The sequence below is a fragment of the Pangasianodon hypophthalmus genome, chromosome 2, assembly GCF_027358585.1.
Source record: "Pangasianodon hypophthalmus isolate fPanHyp1 chromosome 2, fPanHyp1.pri, whole genome shotgun sequence".
Taxonomy (NCBI): domain Eukaryota; kingdom Metazoa; phylum Chordata; class Actinopteri; order Siluriformes; family Pangasiidae; genus Pangasianodon; species Pangasianodon hypophthalmus.
In genome coordinates, this window is record NC_069711.1 from 21,326,107 (window position 1) to 21,344,993 (window position 18,887).

General features: G+C 37.7%; 1 protein-coding gene across 2 annotated transcripts in view; it reads left to right on the forward strand.

The window, feature by feature from the left end:
• Positions 1-18,887, forward strand: part of jak1 (Janus kinase 1) — a 39,370-nt gene continuing 20,483 nt past the window's right edge. Inside the window, exons 1-5 of one of the 2 annotated variants that reach the window (XM_026923022.3) lie at positions 1-200; positions 6,436-6,673; positions 11,849-11,972; positions 16,537-16,678; positions 16,938-17,101. In XM_026923022.3, the coding sequence (XP_026778823.1) occupies positions 6,475-6,673; positions 11,849-11,972; positions 16,537-16,678; positions 16,938-17,101 (629 nt within the window). In that variant the 5' untranslated portion in view covers positions 1-200; positions 6,436-6,474. The remainder of the gene's footprint in view (positions 201-6,435; positions 6,674-11,848; positions 11,973-16,536; positions 16,679-16,937; positions 17,102-18,887) is intronic. The other variant, XM_026923012.3, reaches the window with a different exon arrangement.

The following is an 18,887-nucleotide window of genomic DNA, read 5'->3' on the forward strand; positions in this document are numbered from 1 at the left end:
TTTAGACGCTTGATAGGAAAGGTTTGTTCAGCTAGGAAGAGTGACCGTACATTATGTCTGTTACTAAACTAAAGGCTTTCACCGGAAAATATCAATTCTACACGCGAGATTGATACATATTCACGAATTCGAAGACGAAGAGGTTTTTTACTGTGTTTGGTGATGACTGAAAACGGGCGGAAGTAACTTTATCTTGTCTGGTAAGAATGAGAAAAGCTTTCGCTCGTGTTATTTAGCGGGTTTAGCTGCAGCGCTAACTTTCCTATAGCACAGTGTTTGATCATAACACGGACTCGCTCTGGGCTTGTTTATGTTAGCTAGCGGTCATTTTTTGTAACATTTGAGTTGTTTTGTACGCTATTTTAGTTGTCGGGTGTTAATTCTGACTTTGTTGGTAATACGAAAAGCTCTCTAGCTAACCAAGTAGCTGTGCTAAATGCCAATTATTTGGCTAATGTCGGTGGTTTCGGTATTCCGCTGCTGTTCGGGTTTGCGTGCGTTGCGTCTTGTAGACAGGTGTGTGCATTTTGTCTTTGGAGAATGAGTTCAAATTAGTTGTAAACTAACACCATTGCTATTAAACAACTAACTGTCTAACTAACTACCTAACTAACTACCCATGTAGTTTGTACATTTAGTTGTTTGTGCTTGTATTTAGTGCTCCTCTTACATTATGTGTGAGCACAAAGCTAACCAAGCAGGGGGCCATTTTTTATTTTACTGTTCCGCAGTCAGGCTTCTTCTTGTTGTTGTTGTTGTTGTTTTATTTTTAATTTTTTGGTTTGGTAACAAAGTTTAGATAAATACTTTTCATAAAAACGCATCCTTTATACGTCACCAAAAGCATTTGACCCCATTTTATATCATTCAGGAAATGGAGCTCTAGTCATTGTATAATTATTATAATTAATAAACAGATGAACTTTTTTGTCTCCATGAAATCAATGAAATCAAAAATATTAAAAGCTTTTTTTTTTTTCTCCAAGAGTCTTGGCATTGTAGGCACAAATGAGCCGATATAAATAATAAAAAAAATGTGTTTTGTTGATCTAGATATTACATTTTGGGAGCAAATTTAAATCAAGACTCTTTAATGCAAGTGCAGCTTTTCAGCAAAATCAGCTGAGATCACAGTAGTGGATATGATAAATATACAGTTTACAATGTGTTCCTGTGGAAATGTTTATGACTATACTTAAATAATAATTTCCCCAGAAAGAAAACGAGTTATGTCTGAGTAATCGAAAGGCATCATTAATAAGATATTCGATGAAACGAATCCTCCAGAAGGTTTTTAAAGATATAGATGGGAGAAGTGAGTATGAACAGAGTGTTTTTCTGGCTTCTGATGAGAAAAATCTATACCTAGAGAGTGGTTTTGTTTGTTTGTTTTTAGCACTACAATGTTAGTGACAATTATGAAACAGGATGTAGTTAGGGGTCAGCTTTGTAGGTTAAGTGTAGGTTGTTAATGTGTTAAAATGTGTAAGAGGTAAAGTTCAGCTTTGGTTAGCCGTCGATTACGAGTATGTGCTCTGTAGTGGCCATTAACTGTCAGTCACTTCTTCTTTTCTGTGACGTTTTTTTGGTTTGTTATTAAATCAAACCACTTTATGCATGTTTTTGATCAGCTTCTCCTAAAAATATTCACAAATAATTGCTTTATAATTTAAACACTGTTTGTGCACTTAGTGCAACAATTCAAGTTTTAAATGCAAACGCTCTCAGATGAGATGTGGTGCTTTGAATTTGTTGTTGGCATTTTTTCCCCCTCTTGTATGTTTTAGTTGATTTTATTGAGTTGTGTGTTTCCGTCCTTCCAAAGAGAAAGTGGTTTCAGGAACGGGGCTAAAGGAAATCATGACTAAGGCTGGAAAGCTCCCAAGAGCTTAGTCATTACAGATTGTTAACATGGCGACTGCACAGAGCAAACCCTTTACTTTCTGACAGTCATTTTAGTCAATAATAATAGTTCAGAAACTCGCAGAAATGTGCATTGCACATTTATTACAGCGCCGTTTAATCCTGTCCAGCGTCTTAAAACTGCAAAAAATATAGTCCTTTTCAAACTATCATCAAGAATTCTTTTCTGCTGATTAAAATGTAATGGTACAGTGCGTGCATCGTGCGTGTGCATCTTAGCATTTCCTTTCAGAATGAGATTGTGAACCTCCGTGTGATGTTATGCCAGATGAAGTCAGTCTTAGTCCTTGTGGTGATGGCAAGTTACTTCCAATTTACAACCTCTGAAGGTTAAAAAAAAAAAAAAAAAAAAAAAAAAAAAGTCACAGTTTGAAACTGTTCTATCAGAGCACTTGCTTGTTAAGATCCTGCACACAGGGTGACATTTAAGTCATTTCAAGCACGCGTATGCCTGTGTGAATCATACAGATAAAGTATCTCAACCTGTAGAAGCATCTCAGGGTGTAGAGTAGTCAAAGGATGATCACGGCTCGCTTTAGCAGTGCTCTTTGTGTTGACGCCTACAGGAAGTGAGAACAATGGTGACATGTATGCATCTCAAGCAGCAGCAGATTCCACCGACATACTTTTCTTTTGCATCTTTCTTTATTTGTCAGTGGAAAAAAGATTAGGAAAAATGATATTTTAGACAAAGTGGGATCTGGGGAAGTGTAGCCAGGAGGGCTGTGATTTATTGAAAGTTTATTACAGTCATGGAAATCACAACCCAGGGTTATTATATGTATTATTCAGCTCCTATAGTTATTCGTCTGTTGGATTGGTTACTCAAATTAAATGTTTTTAATCCAAACATCAGTAACTATAAGCAATATCAACTTGTCTCTAAAAAAAGTGCGTGCATGTACGTGTTTAAACAGCAGTCTGTGTCATTAAAATAAGACCTAAAATGCACGCTTAAATGACAAACCATCACTGCGGTGTTGAAGAAAAATGACAATAAATCGTAATAAAGATAATTAAAGTTTATAATACACATTTTTCCCTGCTTTATTTCCATTTTACTCATTTGGTTGATGCCTTTATCCAGAGTGACTTACAAATGAGATAAGATACAATTGTCACAGGGATTAAGAGTCTTGCTGAAGAGCATAACAGCGGCAGCTCGTTAGTGCTGGGATTTGAACTCACAACCTTCCGATTAGTAGCGCGAAGCTTTAACTGCTGTCCCACTGTTCCAACAACCGCCCTGATGCGGGGACTAACCTGCATGTTAATGTTTGTTTTGTGGTATAAAGAATAAATAATGAATGGCAGGACAAGGATAAATGGTAAACGAGGCACAAGGTAAACACTGCCACGTGTCCTAATGCTCCAGAGTGTGAACTAAAACATGCCTGTTTACTTGCATTCATTTATCTAGAGGACTGGAGCAATATAGGCAACTTATTCAGACTTTTACTGTCACCTTAAACAGTCTAAAACATACACTGCAGAAGGGGAATATGTGGTCGGTCAGATTTAAGAGAACATAGTATATATATTTTACATAGAAATATTAAGTTTCTCATCAAAACATGATTTCTTTGCTTATACTAAATTTCATTTAAACAAGTAAAGCATTAGCATTATCAAATTATGTTATGAAATCTCATTGACAGGAAGAAATAACTGTAGTGTTAAATTAACATGGTTTAATTTATGTGCAGGACGATAGTGGAGCAGGTAACGTGACCGTCTCCCAACTCCAGCAACCCGGGGTTCGATCCTAAACTCGGGCGCGAATGCAGCATACGATTTTATTCAGGGCTTTGAAAATACATGATCATGTTGGATGTACGAAAGCAAATTGTGTTAATGTAACTCAGTTCATTCACATGGACCTGATGTACGCATTTGAAACTAAATAAATTCAGTGAGCTTTTATTTTCAGTGTAGCTTGGAAATAGCACCATAGAACACACTGTCTAGCAGTGAGGTAAGTCTGTGGAAGGTAGAAGCTTAACCGTAAAAGTGTCAATAATATGAGTTATTTTACCATTTTTTAAAATGAATTTAATTACAGCTCTTATACACAGTTAAACAATATGCCTATATTTGATTGTGTTTGTAAAATACATCTATACTTGGGCCATGGAGTGATGATTTTTTCAAATTTGTTTATTTACTCTTAAATGGGTCCCAGGCAGCAAAAAACTTTGTGATCCCCTGTTCTAGGCTGCTTGAGTGGTAGCTTCAAAGTGAAAGCAAAAAGACTTCTGCTTTTCTAGGTGCTAGGCTTCGTCTGCGAAAGTAGCACTGAGAAGGAAGTTAAAACACGAGACTCACAAAAAATGTTTTTAAAAAGGAACAGGGAAATTCATCACAATAAATCCATGAAACTCAACGCAGCTTGCACGGAAGATTGGCTCATATATAGACTGGGCTTGTTTATAGCGCATGAATAGCGTCACTGTTAGAGTACACAATTTGTATAAATCCACTATCAGGGAAACAGTGCTGTTATGTATCGTGTTATGGACAAATGCAATGTTGTGTTTATAATGCCATATGTGCTTCCAATTCAAACTCACATTGCATGATTTTCATGAGCACTAGGACTATATTTGCATGCACAAAATAATCTGATAAGTGCAAAATAAATACAATTCTTTGGGCCTGCAGCGAGTCAGTAATGAGATAACCACTGCATTGCATCACACCTAAACCCAACTAAGAAGAAGGACATGACAAAATTCACACTTCATGCCAATTTCTTTCTTTTTTTTTTTAACCATGATAACCATAATAATGGCTTTAATCTGATAAAAGAACATCATCTGATTGTTCGTGTGAATGTGAATGCTCTCAATATCCAGACTGTCTGAGATCAGGAGCGTCAAGATGCTGACACTATATAGCCTGCATAATTCAGTGTCTTTTTTTTTTTTTTTAATGTTTTATTGCAATATTACGGCCGGAGAGATGAGCGTACACACACAGAGAATACCTTCTCTCATTCATCTCTACCCAGCAAGGCAGGTGAACTGTTTATGTGCCGGTTGCAGAGACAGTTACACAAGCTTGCATCCCCTCACTCTCAATCTGTTCACATCAATTTTCCACACCTTCTTCTCTGGTTTGTTTTGTTTCTGCATGTCAGCTTATCTTTTTGTTAACCTGGTCGCTTGTTAGCCTTTTTTATGTGCTACAGTGTTCCCTTTAATTCCTCTTTTGTGCAGTTTTTGCCCTGAAGTGGCTATGATCATATTTGTATAGAGTTATTACTTAATATCACTAAGGTGTTTTGACATATTACTTATTTACTAAAGTTTTAATTGCATTTAAAAAAACTGATTATAAATACAGACAGTGTTGAAAAACTGATTATAAATACAGACAGTGTATGAAAAAACTGATTATAAATACAGACAGTGTATTGACAAGTTATAACTGACTATACTCCAGCTTGTTGTATCAGATTACTGTTAAAGAACTTGGATTTAACTCTAGCGCTCATCCCATCAGAGGAAATGGCTATTGTTTGAATCTAAATTACAAGCGGAAAAAGGTTCTTTCCTCTCAAACCATTGCCACATGACGCACACATTGGTCAGTTGTAAGTACTGTTTGTTTGTACACTCGCCTGTGCCTTAGAGATGCAACTACAATTTCATTGGCTTTGACAATGGCAAAAAATCTTGAACCTTGAACACATAATTCACTCTGGAAAAGTCTGTGACAGGCTGTATGACAACAGCAAAAACCCCTGCTAATTATCAAGCTTATTTTCTCAGGAATAAATCACAGTTATTCAGACAGTTAAAGAAATAACACTTTTATTCCATTTCATGATTATTTCTTTTCAAATCCAACTGCCTTCTTTCACATTATACCAGGGGTGTCTGAAAAGGGCTGGGGCAGGTTTTCATTCCAGCCAAGCAGGAGCCACACCTTAGTCTGTTGAAAGCCAAGATCAACTGATTAAACAGGTGGAATCAGGTGTGGCTCCTGCTTGATTGGAATGAAAACCTGCACGCACACCAGCCCTTTCTGGATAAGATTGAACACTCCTGCATTATACCTTCAGTATTCTTTTATATGAAGCTTTGCATCAAAAGCTGAAGACAGAACAACCTCAATATGCAGCCGGTTAACCATCCAGACAGTTAAAAAGTATGATTTCGGAGCTTATTAATGTATGCACCAATGTCAATAAGAACAAGGATTAATGTTAGCCTGTTCCTGAACTTCAGCCGGCTCAGCATCATCACAGTCACTAATGATTATTAATTAAGGGAGCAAAAAATTGATTAATTGCCCAGCCTCGATCTATTTAAAGAAGGTGCTTCCAGACACCCTCTTTATTTCTGCTAAGGATTAGTTGTTGGTACTACTACTACTACTGCTAAAAATAATAATAATAATAATTAATGTACATGCTAAGAAAATTATTCAGTTATATAACTTTAATATTAGCTAATAGCCATCAGGGTTCATAAGTGACTGACTGCATCTGTAATGTGTTTGTCTCAGTCTCTCTCTTTCTCTCTGTCTCTCTGCTGCAGTGTCTGAATGCCAAAGTTAGAAGTCATGGAGCTGGGCAGGCAGCTGTGTGGGAAGATGAAGAAACAGAAGAAGGTGGAGTTGGCCATCCCTGCCGTCATGAAAGGCCTCGAGATCCACTTCTACCTGCCTGACACCCACCAACTTGAGTACTTTAAAGACTGCCACACTGCAGAGGACCTGTGTGAAGAGGCCGCCAAGAGATGTCGTAAGTACATACACATACAGTGTGTAGCCGGTCCACACCAGATGCCGAGGAATCCGTAACTTACTCGTGGGTGCTCAGAGAAAACATTTAGTAGTTTGTCTTAAAAAAAAAAAAAAAAAAAAACTCTTCCAGTGTAAAGTTACAACACTGGACCTTTTATGGTAGTGTTTTTAGCATGCCAACCAAGCCTCATACTGAGCCACTGACCCAACGCGACACTTAAATACTTCATGTTAGCCAGTAAATTTTTATTACATGTAGTGTAATTATATCTAAGCATTATAGGAAAAATTATTACCACAAATGACATATAAAAAATGTTAATTGTAGCTTAGCAAAAACTGATTTCTGGTAATGGTTCTAAAAACCGGGAGCCTTATTCGCCAAAAATCCTATCTTACGCAATAACTTAGTTGGCCCATTAATAGCAGACAGCAGCTGTTGTTCATGATTTGAGACATAGGAATCCTCTGGACTGCCCATAATGGTGCCTTTACAATGCACCAAAATGAAGTCTTGCATCCCATTCATTTTGCATAGAAACAAACATCTTGCACAGAGGGTTGTAGGACAAGAGGAGCAAAATAAACCATTACATATTCAGGTGCGAATTATTCAATAGTAGCGCTTAAATGTTTTTTAAACTGCAAATTTTTTAAAATTCTTAAAAGTATTACAAGTAGGAATAATGTATTTATCAGGCTTTATGGGCTACTTTTAACTTAGATTCATTGTAATTAAATAATTAGTGTTAAAGGACATTCTTGAACACAGAAGACTATATCTAGTTGTTAAGGACGTATTATTTACATTAGAGCAACTTATAGAAGGTCTTTGTAGTGTCTAAAAAAACATATCCCAATGACAGTTCAGTAGGTCAAGGTCTAAGAATACCACCAAGCTAAAACCCTGTTAGGAAATTTAGAGGTTAGTAGAGCATGAAAAAACAAGTCGAGGGATTTTTGAATAAATTAAATAAGTGCTTGGTGAAGAGGTAGGTCTTCAATTTTCGTTCAAAGACAGCCGTTGTCTCAGCTGTTTGGACAGCGAGGGGAACATCATTCCACCACCTGGTTGGACAGAGAAGAGTCTTGCCATGCTGTGGACTCGAACGGAGCGTAGTGCAGAGTGGAGTGTGATAAGTGTCTTGAGGTAGGTGGGGCTGTGTTTTTGGCTTTGTAGGCAAGCATCAGGCAAGCATCAGATCTGTTGCGGGCAGCTCCAGGAAGTCAATGGAGGGAGCTCAGCAAAGGTGTGATGTTGGAGAACTTGGGGAGGTTGCAAACAGTTCTTGCAGCTGCATTCTGGATCCAGGAGCAAGATGCAGTAGTCCAGTTTTGAGATGAAATAGGACTGAACAAGCACATGAGTGGCCTCTTTGGATAGAGATGGCCAGATCCTTCTCCTCTTGTAAAGAAGAATCTTGCTTGACCAAGTCAAGTTAGTAATGTGAGGCATGATGGTTGTCCAGGAATATCCCAGGGTTGCATGTGTTGTCAGATGGTGTAATCTGAGAGTTGTCCTGGGAGATCACAAGATCTTGACATGGGGATGCATCTCCAGGGATATACAGCGGCTTGTTCTTGCGGGGATTTAGTTTCGTCCATTGATGAGATGTCTCGCAGACGTGCTGAGATCTTTGCAGATAGACAAGTGTCCGAGGGAGGAAAATAGAGGATGAGTCATCAGTATAGTGGTGGTGTGTAAACCTGTGTGAGGATATGATGTCACTGAGAGAGCGGGTACAGAGAGAGAACAGAAGAGGACACAGCACTGAGCCTTGCAGGACACAAGTGAAGTGTCTGCATGGTGCACATGTGGATTCCCTGTCACCATGTCACCTGATACGAGTGCCCCACCAGGTGGGAAGCAAACCATGGCCATGCTGAAAGGTCACGGAGGATGAGGACTTTTGGCTGATGTAGCAGCGTGACTCTTCTCGGTAATAGCCACAAAGGCAGTTTTTGTGGAGAGTGCAGCTTTGAAGCCAGACTGGTTAAGATCTTAGAGGCTGTCCTGGGTAAGATGGAGAGATATAAACAGCATTTTCAAGAATTTGAAGAAAAAGAGAGAAGTGATACCGGTTATTAGTTGCTTATGTCTCTGGTATTGGGCTTTTTCATGGGTGTAACCCTTGCTATCTTGAAGGCAGTCGGTACATGACCAGATTATTGTTATTAATATTATTATTATTATTATTGTTATTATTATTATTTAGGGGGTCTCCATTTGTAGCACTTGTTTCCATTTGTAGCTGGTGTGACTGGCCTTGAGAAGCATTTGAGTCTGGCTTTTATATTTTCAGTAAATGATGTAATGTGTTTAACCTCACAAATAGGACATTTGTTCAAATCTTTGTATCAGTGAAATCTATTTAGCAACTTGAAGTTTGTTCATATTTCGCTATTCTACCAGTTGAAGACTAGAGCACTTAATGTTTTGAGGTGTTACTTTTCATTATTGTTTTCAGGTAAACTTGACAGATTGGCAGATGGCACATTTCCAGCAGACACTGTGAATCGAGACTTAACACTTAATATAGTGTTGAAAAGTATTTGTTCTGGTGTATCCATTACTCAGGACAGTATAGCTTAATGGACATGATGTGTCTGAAACAGCCAGTCACAGACTATAGAAATCACACAGCTGTATGGTGTCGGAAACAGCTGAAATTAAGAAATAAACTGCGCAATATAAAATGAGTTTGTACCTTACTGATTATGTTAAGTAAAAATAATTAAGTCTTTCTTCATCTCTCTCTTGAAACAGTGCAACATGGTAAAACATGTTCTGTGTGGCTTTAAGTCTCATTTCATAAATAAATGATGCAATTATACCTAGATGGGCAACTTAAAGTGACTTTTTATTTTGTGCTTATAATTTATTTGTTTAATTTAATCATTTAAAATCTGTCCCCTGGCTTAAGAGACTTAAGTATTTTTTTTTTCTTAACATTTTTAACGTTATAATTCTTATGATAATTATAAATATTATAATTTAATGTTACATCAGAAATTCGAAATGAATCTAGTAATTGCACTGTAGATTTGTTTTAGTGCTAAGTACTTTGACTAGGGGCTTTTTAAACTCATTTTTGCCAGATCTATATTATATCAATATTATATTATATTATTATATATAAATATCTATATTTATTCATGTCAGCTTTGTGTATTTCTGCGGTGCTGATTAAACCCTGTATTTTGTTGAATATTTGCATTTTATGTTTTGTCTCCTTCCACTCACAAGCACAACATTAATTAAATTGTTTGAAAACTCTGTATACAGATTTGCATATGGAAATAAATAATGCAAATTAAAGACAGTAAATTTTAGTCTGAATTGTAGTTTTGTGAGCAGTGTTCTGTCATACAGATTACATTATGTAAAAGCAGTGGTGTGTTCTTGTTGTTGTTTGCTGTTTGCCATTCCAATCCATGCAGTGAGGTTTCAACCCAGATATCTAAGTGGAATAGAATGTGTAGTTTTGGCTGCCAATCAATACTTGAATACAAAATGGCTGCCGAGTAGTACAGTCAGGCAGAGGATTTCCTCTAAGTTGTGCTGAGGCCAACACTGCGAGTTGGGCTGGGTAATAAGAGAGGAAAAGGAAATTTATGCAAGAACATCTTAGAAAAACACTGTTGATTTACAAGTGGCCATGAAACCGCTTGTATATTGGCATGCGTATAGACTGTCTAGTTAAAAACTGTACATGAAATGTCAGAAGAGAAGTTCTGTGGAAAGCGCACTCTGAACATCTTAGTCATGCAGCAGTGATGTAGCGTTTGAGTCAGTGATCTCCTTTGTTTACTCTGTACAACTTAGATTAAAGTTCAGTTCAATTTCTGGTGTGCTGCACTCTGGGAAAACCCTTCACTTGGTCCAATTTTTATATTTTCTACTATATATAGTTCTGAAAACCACCATCTTTCCTGAATATGTTTCTCTTTTGCACATATCTAAACCACAAGTAAAGTAACGACTAGAGTTGCAAAAACATATTTTAATAGTTGATAGCATGAAACAAGATTAAAGCCGTTTTCCTGCATTCTTCAGAAGGCTCGAGTCAGCGCCTTGTTATCGATGCAAGAAGCCTTCTTTAAGCACACTGGCCGTTTTAACACCGTATTTCAGTTCAATTCAATTCACTTTTATTTGTATAGCGCTTTTAACAATGGACACTGTCACAAAGCAGCTTTATAGAAATATATAAACTTTATAAATTTAAAATTTATAAATGTATCCCTAATGAGCAAGCCAGAGGCGACTGAAGTAAAGAAAAACTCCCTGAGATGATATGAGGAAGAAACCTTGAGAGGAACCAGACTCAAAAGGGAACCCATTTTCGTCTGGGTGACACTAGATAGTGCAATTATAAATAATTCCCTCCTATAATTGTGTACTGAATGGTCAACAAGTGCAACTATGTAACCAGGAAATTTGTAATAGTTTTCACATGAAGTCTATTTTGTTGAAATTATTAAACTGTTCACTGATGGAGACTTGAGTGCAAAACTGTTCATGGCAAGTTGCAGTCCTAAAGCTATCACAGCAGCTGTTGTCCTAAGCCACTGTGGCAAAACTGTGTGTATCAGTTGCAATCCAGAGCCATCTTCATAATTTCTAAGTAGTACCATCCACAGTTATCTCATGTATCTTTAGGCTGTCCATATGAGAGAGAGAGAGAGAGAGAGAGAGAGAGAAACGGAGATTAGGTATGCTTATTGTCATCTAATGGTTAAGCACAATGTACATTGTGTGCACAGTGCATGCTCCTTTAACTCCTTTAACAATCCTTTCCCCGAGATTACTCAAATAGCCAAGATTAGAAACTATTGGTAAACTTTGGGTAAGTTCATTTATTCCCCAAATACTCAGACAAATGAGTTGCCCTATCAATAAATTATTAACTGTTCTTTTCTAGATATGTGCATTGCGTTTCTCAAGTTTACTGACTCGGTTAACTACTCAATTATTTTCTACTTCATTTTGACAGGAGTCGCTAACAAATGTTAATCATAATGCTCTTTGAATATAAATGCCTTACAATAAATTTTGTCTGTAGTCTAGTTTTCCTATAGTAATATATAGTATATAAAAATAAGAAATGATGAGGGAGTTTGAACAGACTCTGGTATCTTCTCCTAATTGTTGTATGTGTTACTGCTGCAGGTATTTCACCCCTGTGCCATAACCTGTTTGCCCTGTATGAAGAAAGTCAGGAGCTCTGGTATGCACCCAATCATGTATTCAAGATCACTGAAGACACCAGTATTAAGCTTCACTACCGCATGAGGTAAGAAAACAAAGTGTTGACAGCTGATGGAAGGTCCTTAATACTATCCTGACATTAGAGATGGAGATCGCAAGAGCACTCATATCAGGTTTAGATGTTATATCTCAAGTATCAACATCATATCTCTCATTCTGTATGGGTACAATTTCACTTTCATGTCCATAGTTTTTTTTTAGTAATTTCATATCCAAGTTTATATAGCATTTAATCTTTATTTCCATCTGCTTTACATTTTCTCCTTGTTTTTCTCCCTGATTAAATTACCTTAATAACTTGATGCACTAGAGCATTGCTTTTCAGATAAAAAGCTCTCCTGCTCTTATTGTATATTGTGTATATTATTGTACACATTTTGATAATATGCCTAATATTTTAAAAGTTCATAAAATAAATTAGTCAAATTTATTTTGGTACACCTAAGTGGGTCCCTGGCTGTAAATATTTTGAGAACTCACACAGAATTAATTCAGTGGTTACATGAGATGTGGAAGGTGTGAGAGAGGTAAAGCATCAACTTAATTCAGGATTTTGTAAAGTCTGAAACTGTGTATTTAGAAGAATGGGAAATATATTTAAAAACAGTAACAAATTAGGTCTCTATGCAGCGTAATAGTCTGATCCAGGGTTTCTCAAACTTTTTGTAGCCACTAATCCTTTCAGAGTAAAATGAGTTCCAGTGTCCTCTGTATACTTACAGCACAGATTTCTTTTTAAGAACAATAGGGCAAATATGTACCATCATATTAATTTATTCAAGCTATAAGAGCTATTCAAGCTATAAAAGTTTTATTCCTGAACTTTCCACTCACCCAGAGTTGATTAGAAACACTGTTTTGTATTAACAGCACTTCCTGGTTTTATTAAAACTGCAGTTAGACTAAAGTTGACATTACAGTAGGGCCCATGCACATGAAACTGTGGATAGTAGCGAACACTGTGTATATGTACAGTATCTCACAAAAGTGAGTACACCCCTCACATTTCAGCAACCATTTTAGTATATCTTCTCAAGGGACAATACTATAGAAATGAAATTTGGATATATTTTAGAGTAGTCAATATGCTGCTTGTATAGCTGTATAGATTTACTGTCCTCTGAAAATAACTTAGCATACAGCCATTATTGTCAAAATAGCTGGCAACAAAAGTGAGTACATCCTAAGTGATAACAGCTGTACGTCATTTAACCATGCAAAGCCACATGTCCTATTCATCATGTTCATGTTTTTGTCTGCTTGATAGGACCATACAAATTTGTGTATCTTGTATTAGAGCAGTTAACATTTGGTGCATTGAGTACAATTCTCTCATACTGACCACTGCATGTTGAACATGGCGCCTCATGGCAAAGAACTCTCTGAGGATTTGAGAATTAGAATTGTTGCTCTCCACAGAGATGGCCTAGGCTATAAGAAGATCGGTAACACCCTGAAACTGAGTTACAGTACAGTGGGTCATACAGAGGTTTTCCAAGACGGGTTCCACTCGGAACAGGCCTCGCAAGGGTCGATCGAAGAAGTTGAGTCCTCGTGCTGTGCGTGAGGTGCAGAAGCTGGCTTCAAAAAACAGACGCATGAGTGCTGCCAGCATTGCTTTAGAGGCGGAAGATCAGCTTGTCAGTGCTCAGACCATACGCACACTGCAACAAGTCGGAATTACTGGAACCATTTCCTGTGGTCTGATGAGACTAAGATAAACTTGTTTGGCTCAGATGGTGTCCAGCATGTGTGGCGACGCCCTGGTGAGGAGTACCAAGAAAATTGTGTCTTGCCTACAGTCAAGCATGGTGGTGGTAGCATCATGGTCTGGGGCTGCATGAGTGCTGCTGGTACTGGGGAGCTGATTCCAACATGTACTGTGACATTCTGAAGCAGAACATGATGCCCTCCTTTAAGAAACTGGGCCGAACGGCAGTTTTCCAACATGATAACGACCCCAAACACACCGCCAAGATGACAACTGCCTTGCTGAGGAAGCTGAAGGTGAAAGTGATGGAGTGGCCAAGTATGTCTCCAGACCTGAACCCTATTGAGCACCTGTGGGGCATCCTCAAGCGGAAGGTGGAGAAGCACCATGTGTCTAACATCCAGCATCAACATCCGTATGGAGGAGTGGAAGAGGATCCCAGCAACAACCTGTGCAGCTCTGGTGAATTCCATGCCCAGGAGGATTAAGACAGTGGTAGACAACAATGGTGCTCACACAAAATATTGACACTTTGGACACAGTTTTGACATGTTCACTTACTCACATGTACTCACTTTTGTTGCCAGTTATTTAGACAATAATGGCTGTATGTTGAGTTATTTTTAGAGGACAGTAAATCTATACTGCTATACAGGCTGCAAATTGACTTCTCTAAAGTATATCCAATTTTCATTTCTATAGTTTTGTCCCTTGAGAACATATAATAAAATGGTTGCTGAAATGTGAGGGGTGTACTCACTTTTATGAGATACTGTATGTGAGATACAACCCCGGTTAAGTGAAACTGTGGTTACTGAAACAGTGGATATGGGGATTTTACTGTATTTATACTTGTTTTCAGTTATTGCATTTTCATTGCAAGTGCTTATAACTATTATATAATAATCCTAAAAAAATTGATGCTTATGGATGTAATTTTCACCATGGTCATGTGATACAATCTGGGACCCCTGGATATTCATCATGGATATTTATGGATATTCATAATGCAGTGAAGAATATAATTTCTGTTCACAGAAAACATAATCGTTACCTGCTGCCTGTCACTGATACGGATATCAAACAGGAGCAAACATGACTGAGAGACTTTTGCAAGACCTTGCAAAACGTTGTGAGCCAATGCACTGTTCCATGGAAAAATGTAGACATGGACTGTTTGTTCACTGTCACGCTGACCGCTTCGTTCAGTCTCATCATATCTGTGTCAACTCTGCAGAGTAAGATAGAGTTGGGTTGAGTGGGTGGAGGTGGTGAAAGCTGCCGTTGGATGATAGGAATGGATTTTTGGCTTTGTGGATGGTACTTTATTTGTAAATTAACTAACCATTAAAAAAAAAAGCACAATACATTAATAGTAATGATGCGTCAATGAAATTTGTTTTTAACTGCTTTCTTACCTAGTGCTTTTCCATTTGTGGAGTGTAGTTTTGTGGTTTAATAGCATAGGTTTAATTGCATTGGTTAAGTTTTGTTTGAGAAAATGTTAAAAACATTTATAAACTCCCCCGAGACAGGCTGTTTTCGATAAGGATGTGTCTTTTTTTTTTTTTTTTAATGTGGATATAACCACTTGGGTCATTTTTTTGTTTGGTGTTTACAGCCTTGAGTTCATTAGAGTTGTCATTGTGTTTATAGAAAATAGACTGTTCTGCATCTAATTGTTTAATTATTCACTGACCTGCTTATTTCTGCAAAATTATTTCTACTGAAGAAATGTTTTTGGTCAGCATGTCCTGCCCTTTAAAAGACCATAACAGAAACCTTCATGGTATAGAATGAAGAAGTGGCTCAGGCAGGAAAAAATCTCAAAATTCCCTTTTATTTTCCCTTTTTAACATTGAAACTAAGATAAGAGTGAATTGGTGTATTGAAAGGTTCTCGTCAGTTTGGAACCACGTTCTCCTTGTGTGTAGCATACCTGTTGTGCACACAAACAGGTTATGGTCACCTTTGCACTTACTCTCTTCCGCTGTGGCTTTTTAAAAATGTGTTACTTCCTGTTTACAATGATTCTCTGCTCATGTGGCACTTCTGTGGTGTGCTTACCCTGATTATTTACAGACAACACTGGATGAGTCCCTGTGTTTTTATATGACCGCCAAATACGCTGCTGCGCCACACTGTATGAACTAAATGACTCATAAGCCCAGGGAAGCTGTTTTGTATGACTCTGTTAGCATTAGTGTTTGCCCCAGGGTTAAAAACATCTGTAAATAATTTATATAATATACTGTATTCCTAAAGTGTATTACTACCACTGTTTTTAAAGTGGGGCCTGGGGACCACAAGCAGTCCATGTTTTTTTTTTTGGTTCTTTCCCTTCTCCTCTCCCCAGCAGTGGTGGAAATCACAAGCCATCATTATCAAATTTATATTATTATTTTTTTATTACTGAGTTTATATATTAACAGAGTTATTAGTCTGGTTAATTGGTCACTTGTATTGAATTTTAATAAATAAATAAATAAAAACAATAAATAAGCCTATTAATAATGCCAAATTGAATGTGATGCCTTTTAATACAATGTGTTCTGTGAGTGGAAAGGTCCAATAAATAACCATTTATGATATTAAATATTATGGTACACATTTGAATAATGTGTAATATTTGAATAGTTAGATTATAAAATAAAACTGTATTTTGTGGGGTTATCCTTTTTTTTTTTTTCACTTAAAGAGATCCCTGCCTCTTAAAAAATTGAGAGCCCCAATATTACTGTTTCTCATATGTCAGCATTTCTCTTTCAGGCATGGTACCAACAGACTATTATATGTACAGTTATATTGAAGCCTTGATGCTTTTTGAACATGCACGTACATGCAAATGAACTCTAAAAGATTGTCTCACTTCCCATAGGTTTTATTTCACAAACTGGCACGGAACTTCTGATAAAGAGTCTCCTGTGTGGCGCCATTCTTTGAGCAAACAGAAGGGGGCTAAAGGCCCGGAGGGAACGCCATTGCTTGATGCTGCCTCTCTTGACTACCTGTTTGCTCAGGTGGGTTTCTGGGGGGGGGGGGAGGGGGGAGAACCCAACGAACTAACTGTTTGGGTGTGGAGGCGAACGTTAACACAGTAAACAAAGCTCTCATCTTACGTAGAGACTTTCCGTACATTGTGGTTCAGTGGTTATTCAAATCATCTGTAATGAGTCATGTTTTCGTCTCGGTACTTGGTTACTACCTGTTCGTTATTATTCGTTGAAGTGTAACGGTATAAATAATAGAATTCTGAATAATTTTGTCCTGTGATTGTAGGGACAGTATGATTTTCTGAGGGGACTGGCACCGGTACGTATGCCCCAGAGTGAGGCGGAGCTCCATGAGATAGAGAATGAGTGCCTGGGCATGGCTGTCCTCGCCATCACTCATCATGCCAAGAGCAACAACCTGCCCCTGTCAGGATCAGGGGCAGAAACCAGGTGACACCTCATGCACTTTACTTACACAGTACTAAATCACATCGCACCAATATGAGGCAAATTATTTTTGGCATCTGAGCATATAGTTTGTTTAAAATGATCATATCTTCATTATTGATTGATAATTGTTGATTAAATATTTGACACAAGACTCACCACCATATTTAGAGCTGCCTTCCAGAACTTTCTAACTGCAAGCATCATTAATTTAATATCAATTTAATATTTACATAATAATTACTGGGGTTACACTTTCTTTATTTTATCAAGACATTTATTTAGCTTTTTTTTTTTTTCTTAGGGATTTCTGTGTTAAATCGCAGTGTTCCCAATTCACTCAAAGATCTGTCTCAAATAAATAATCATTTCCACTAGTTGTATTTTAATAAGGTTAATCTCACGCAATAGCTGCAAATCAGAGTTGGAGCTGCCTTGTAATGTATACGTGCAAACTGAAATCATACAAGTCTCACAACCATGATGTAATGTAGGTGAAATTCTAAATATAAGCATCTTGCCGTAGAAAAAAAAAAAAAAGCTCTTATGCAAGAGTAAAAGCCACTGATGGAAACAAACCTGCAGATTTATCAGTAATGCTTTTTTTGATGTTTTCAGTTCAATTTGATTCAATTTTATTTGTATAGCGATTTTCTTTTAACAATAGACATAGTCACAGTGCAACTTTACAGAAATCCAGATTTAGATCCCTAATGAACAAGCCAGAGGCGGCAGTGGCAAGGGAAAAACTCCCCAAAACAACATGAGAATGAAACTTTGAGAGGAACCAGACTTTTCTGGATAGTGGAATTATAAATCATTGCAATCTTTATCAGTGCCTGATAAAGAGGAGAGTGAACTAATAGCTTGAGCGCTGCTCAGTCTGATGCAGCTGAAAGAGCATTCAAAGTGCCACCCCATATCTTTCACAACATGAGATATCGATCTGAATTGGCACTATGTATCGGATGCCTTTTGCCTCTTGAAAATGCATTGCAATACATTTTTTATTTACCATTGAGTGGGGTAACCAGGGAACTGCATCTGAACCTCGTGAGAGTTTTACCTGCTGCAGGGTTTTGCCACAGGGTAATGATGCCACAGCCTTTGTGGCTGAGAGTCCAAGAGAGCAAAATCAGCCATGCTCTCCTCACAGGAGGGATAGTGTTACTCTCTTCCCCATCACTAGACAATCGTAGACAGCTGTGGAATGTATGTGGAAGAGGGCAGTTCACGATTTCCTCCAAGTGTGTTCAGCTGCCCTGTGACATAGTATGAGCGGCAGTTTGAAAAGATGCTGTGGCTTCATGTGTCTCGGAGGAAGTGTGTGCTAGCCCTCGTGGTTGGTGGCTGTCGGGTGATAAGGGAGGGCTAGCTAGAACGACCAAATTGGGAGAAAATAATGTTTAAAAAAATAATAATAGGAACACATTTTGTTGAATCAAGCTGTATGTGATCATATACAGTGGTGGTGCATGTTTATAATAATTTAATGGTCAGGACTGATATGTGTACATTAGTAATCCAGTGCAAGAGAACACAAAAAAAGAATGCTGTACTCTCTGTGTACTCGATGTGCTTGAGCCACACCTGATGTAATGAAAAGTGTAAGAGATTCTAGTTTCTATAGCGTTCCCCCTCCCTTCTCTCCACCACCCTTTCCTTTCCCTTCCCTCTCTTACCCTTATCCTGACCTTGGGCCTTGGTCATGTAGCCACCAAATTGGAAACAAGGTTTTCTTAGAATGGATTACAAAATGAAATGTGATTTTTTTTTTTTCTTCTTTTTT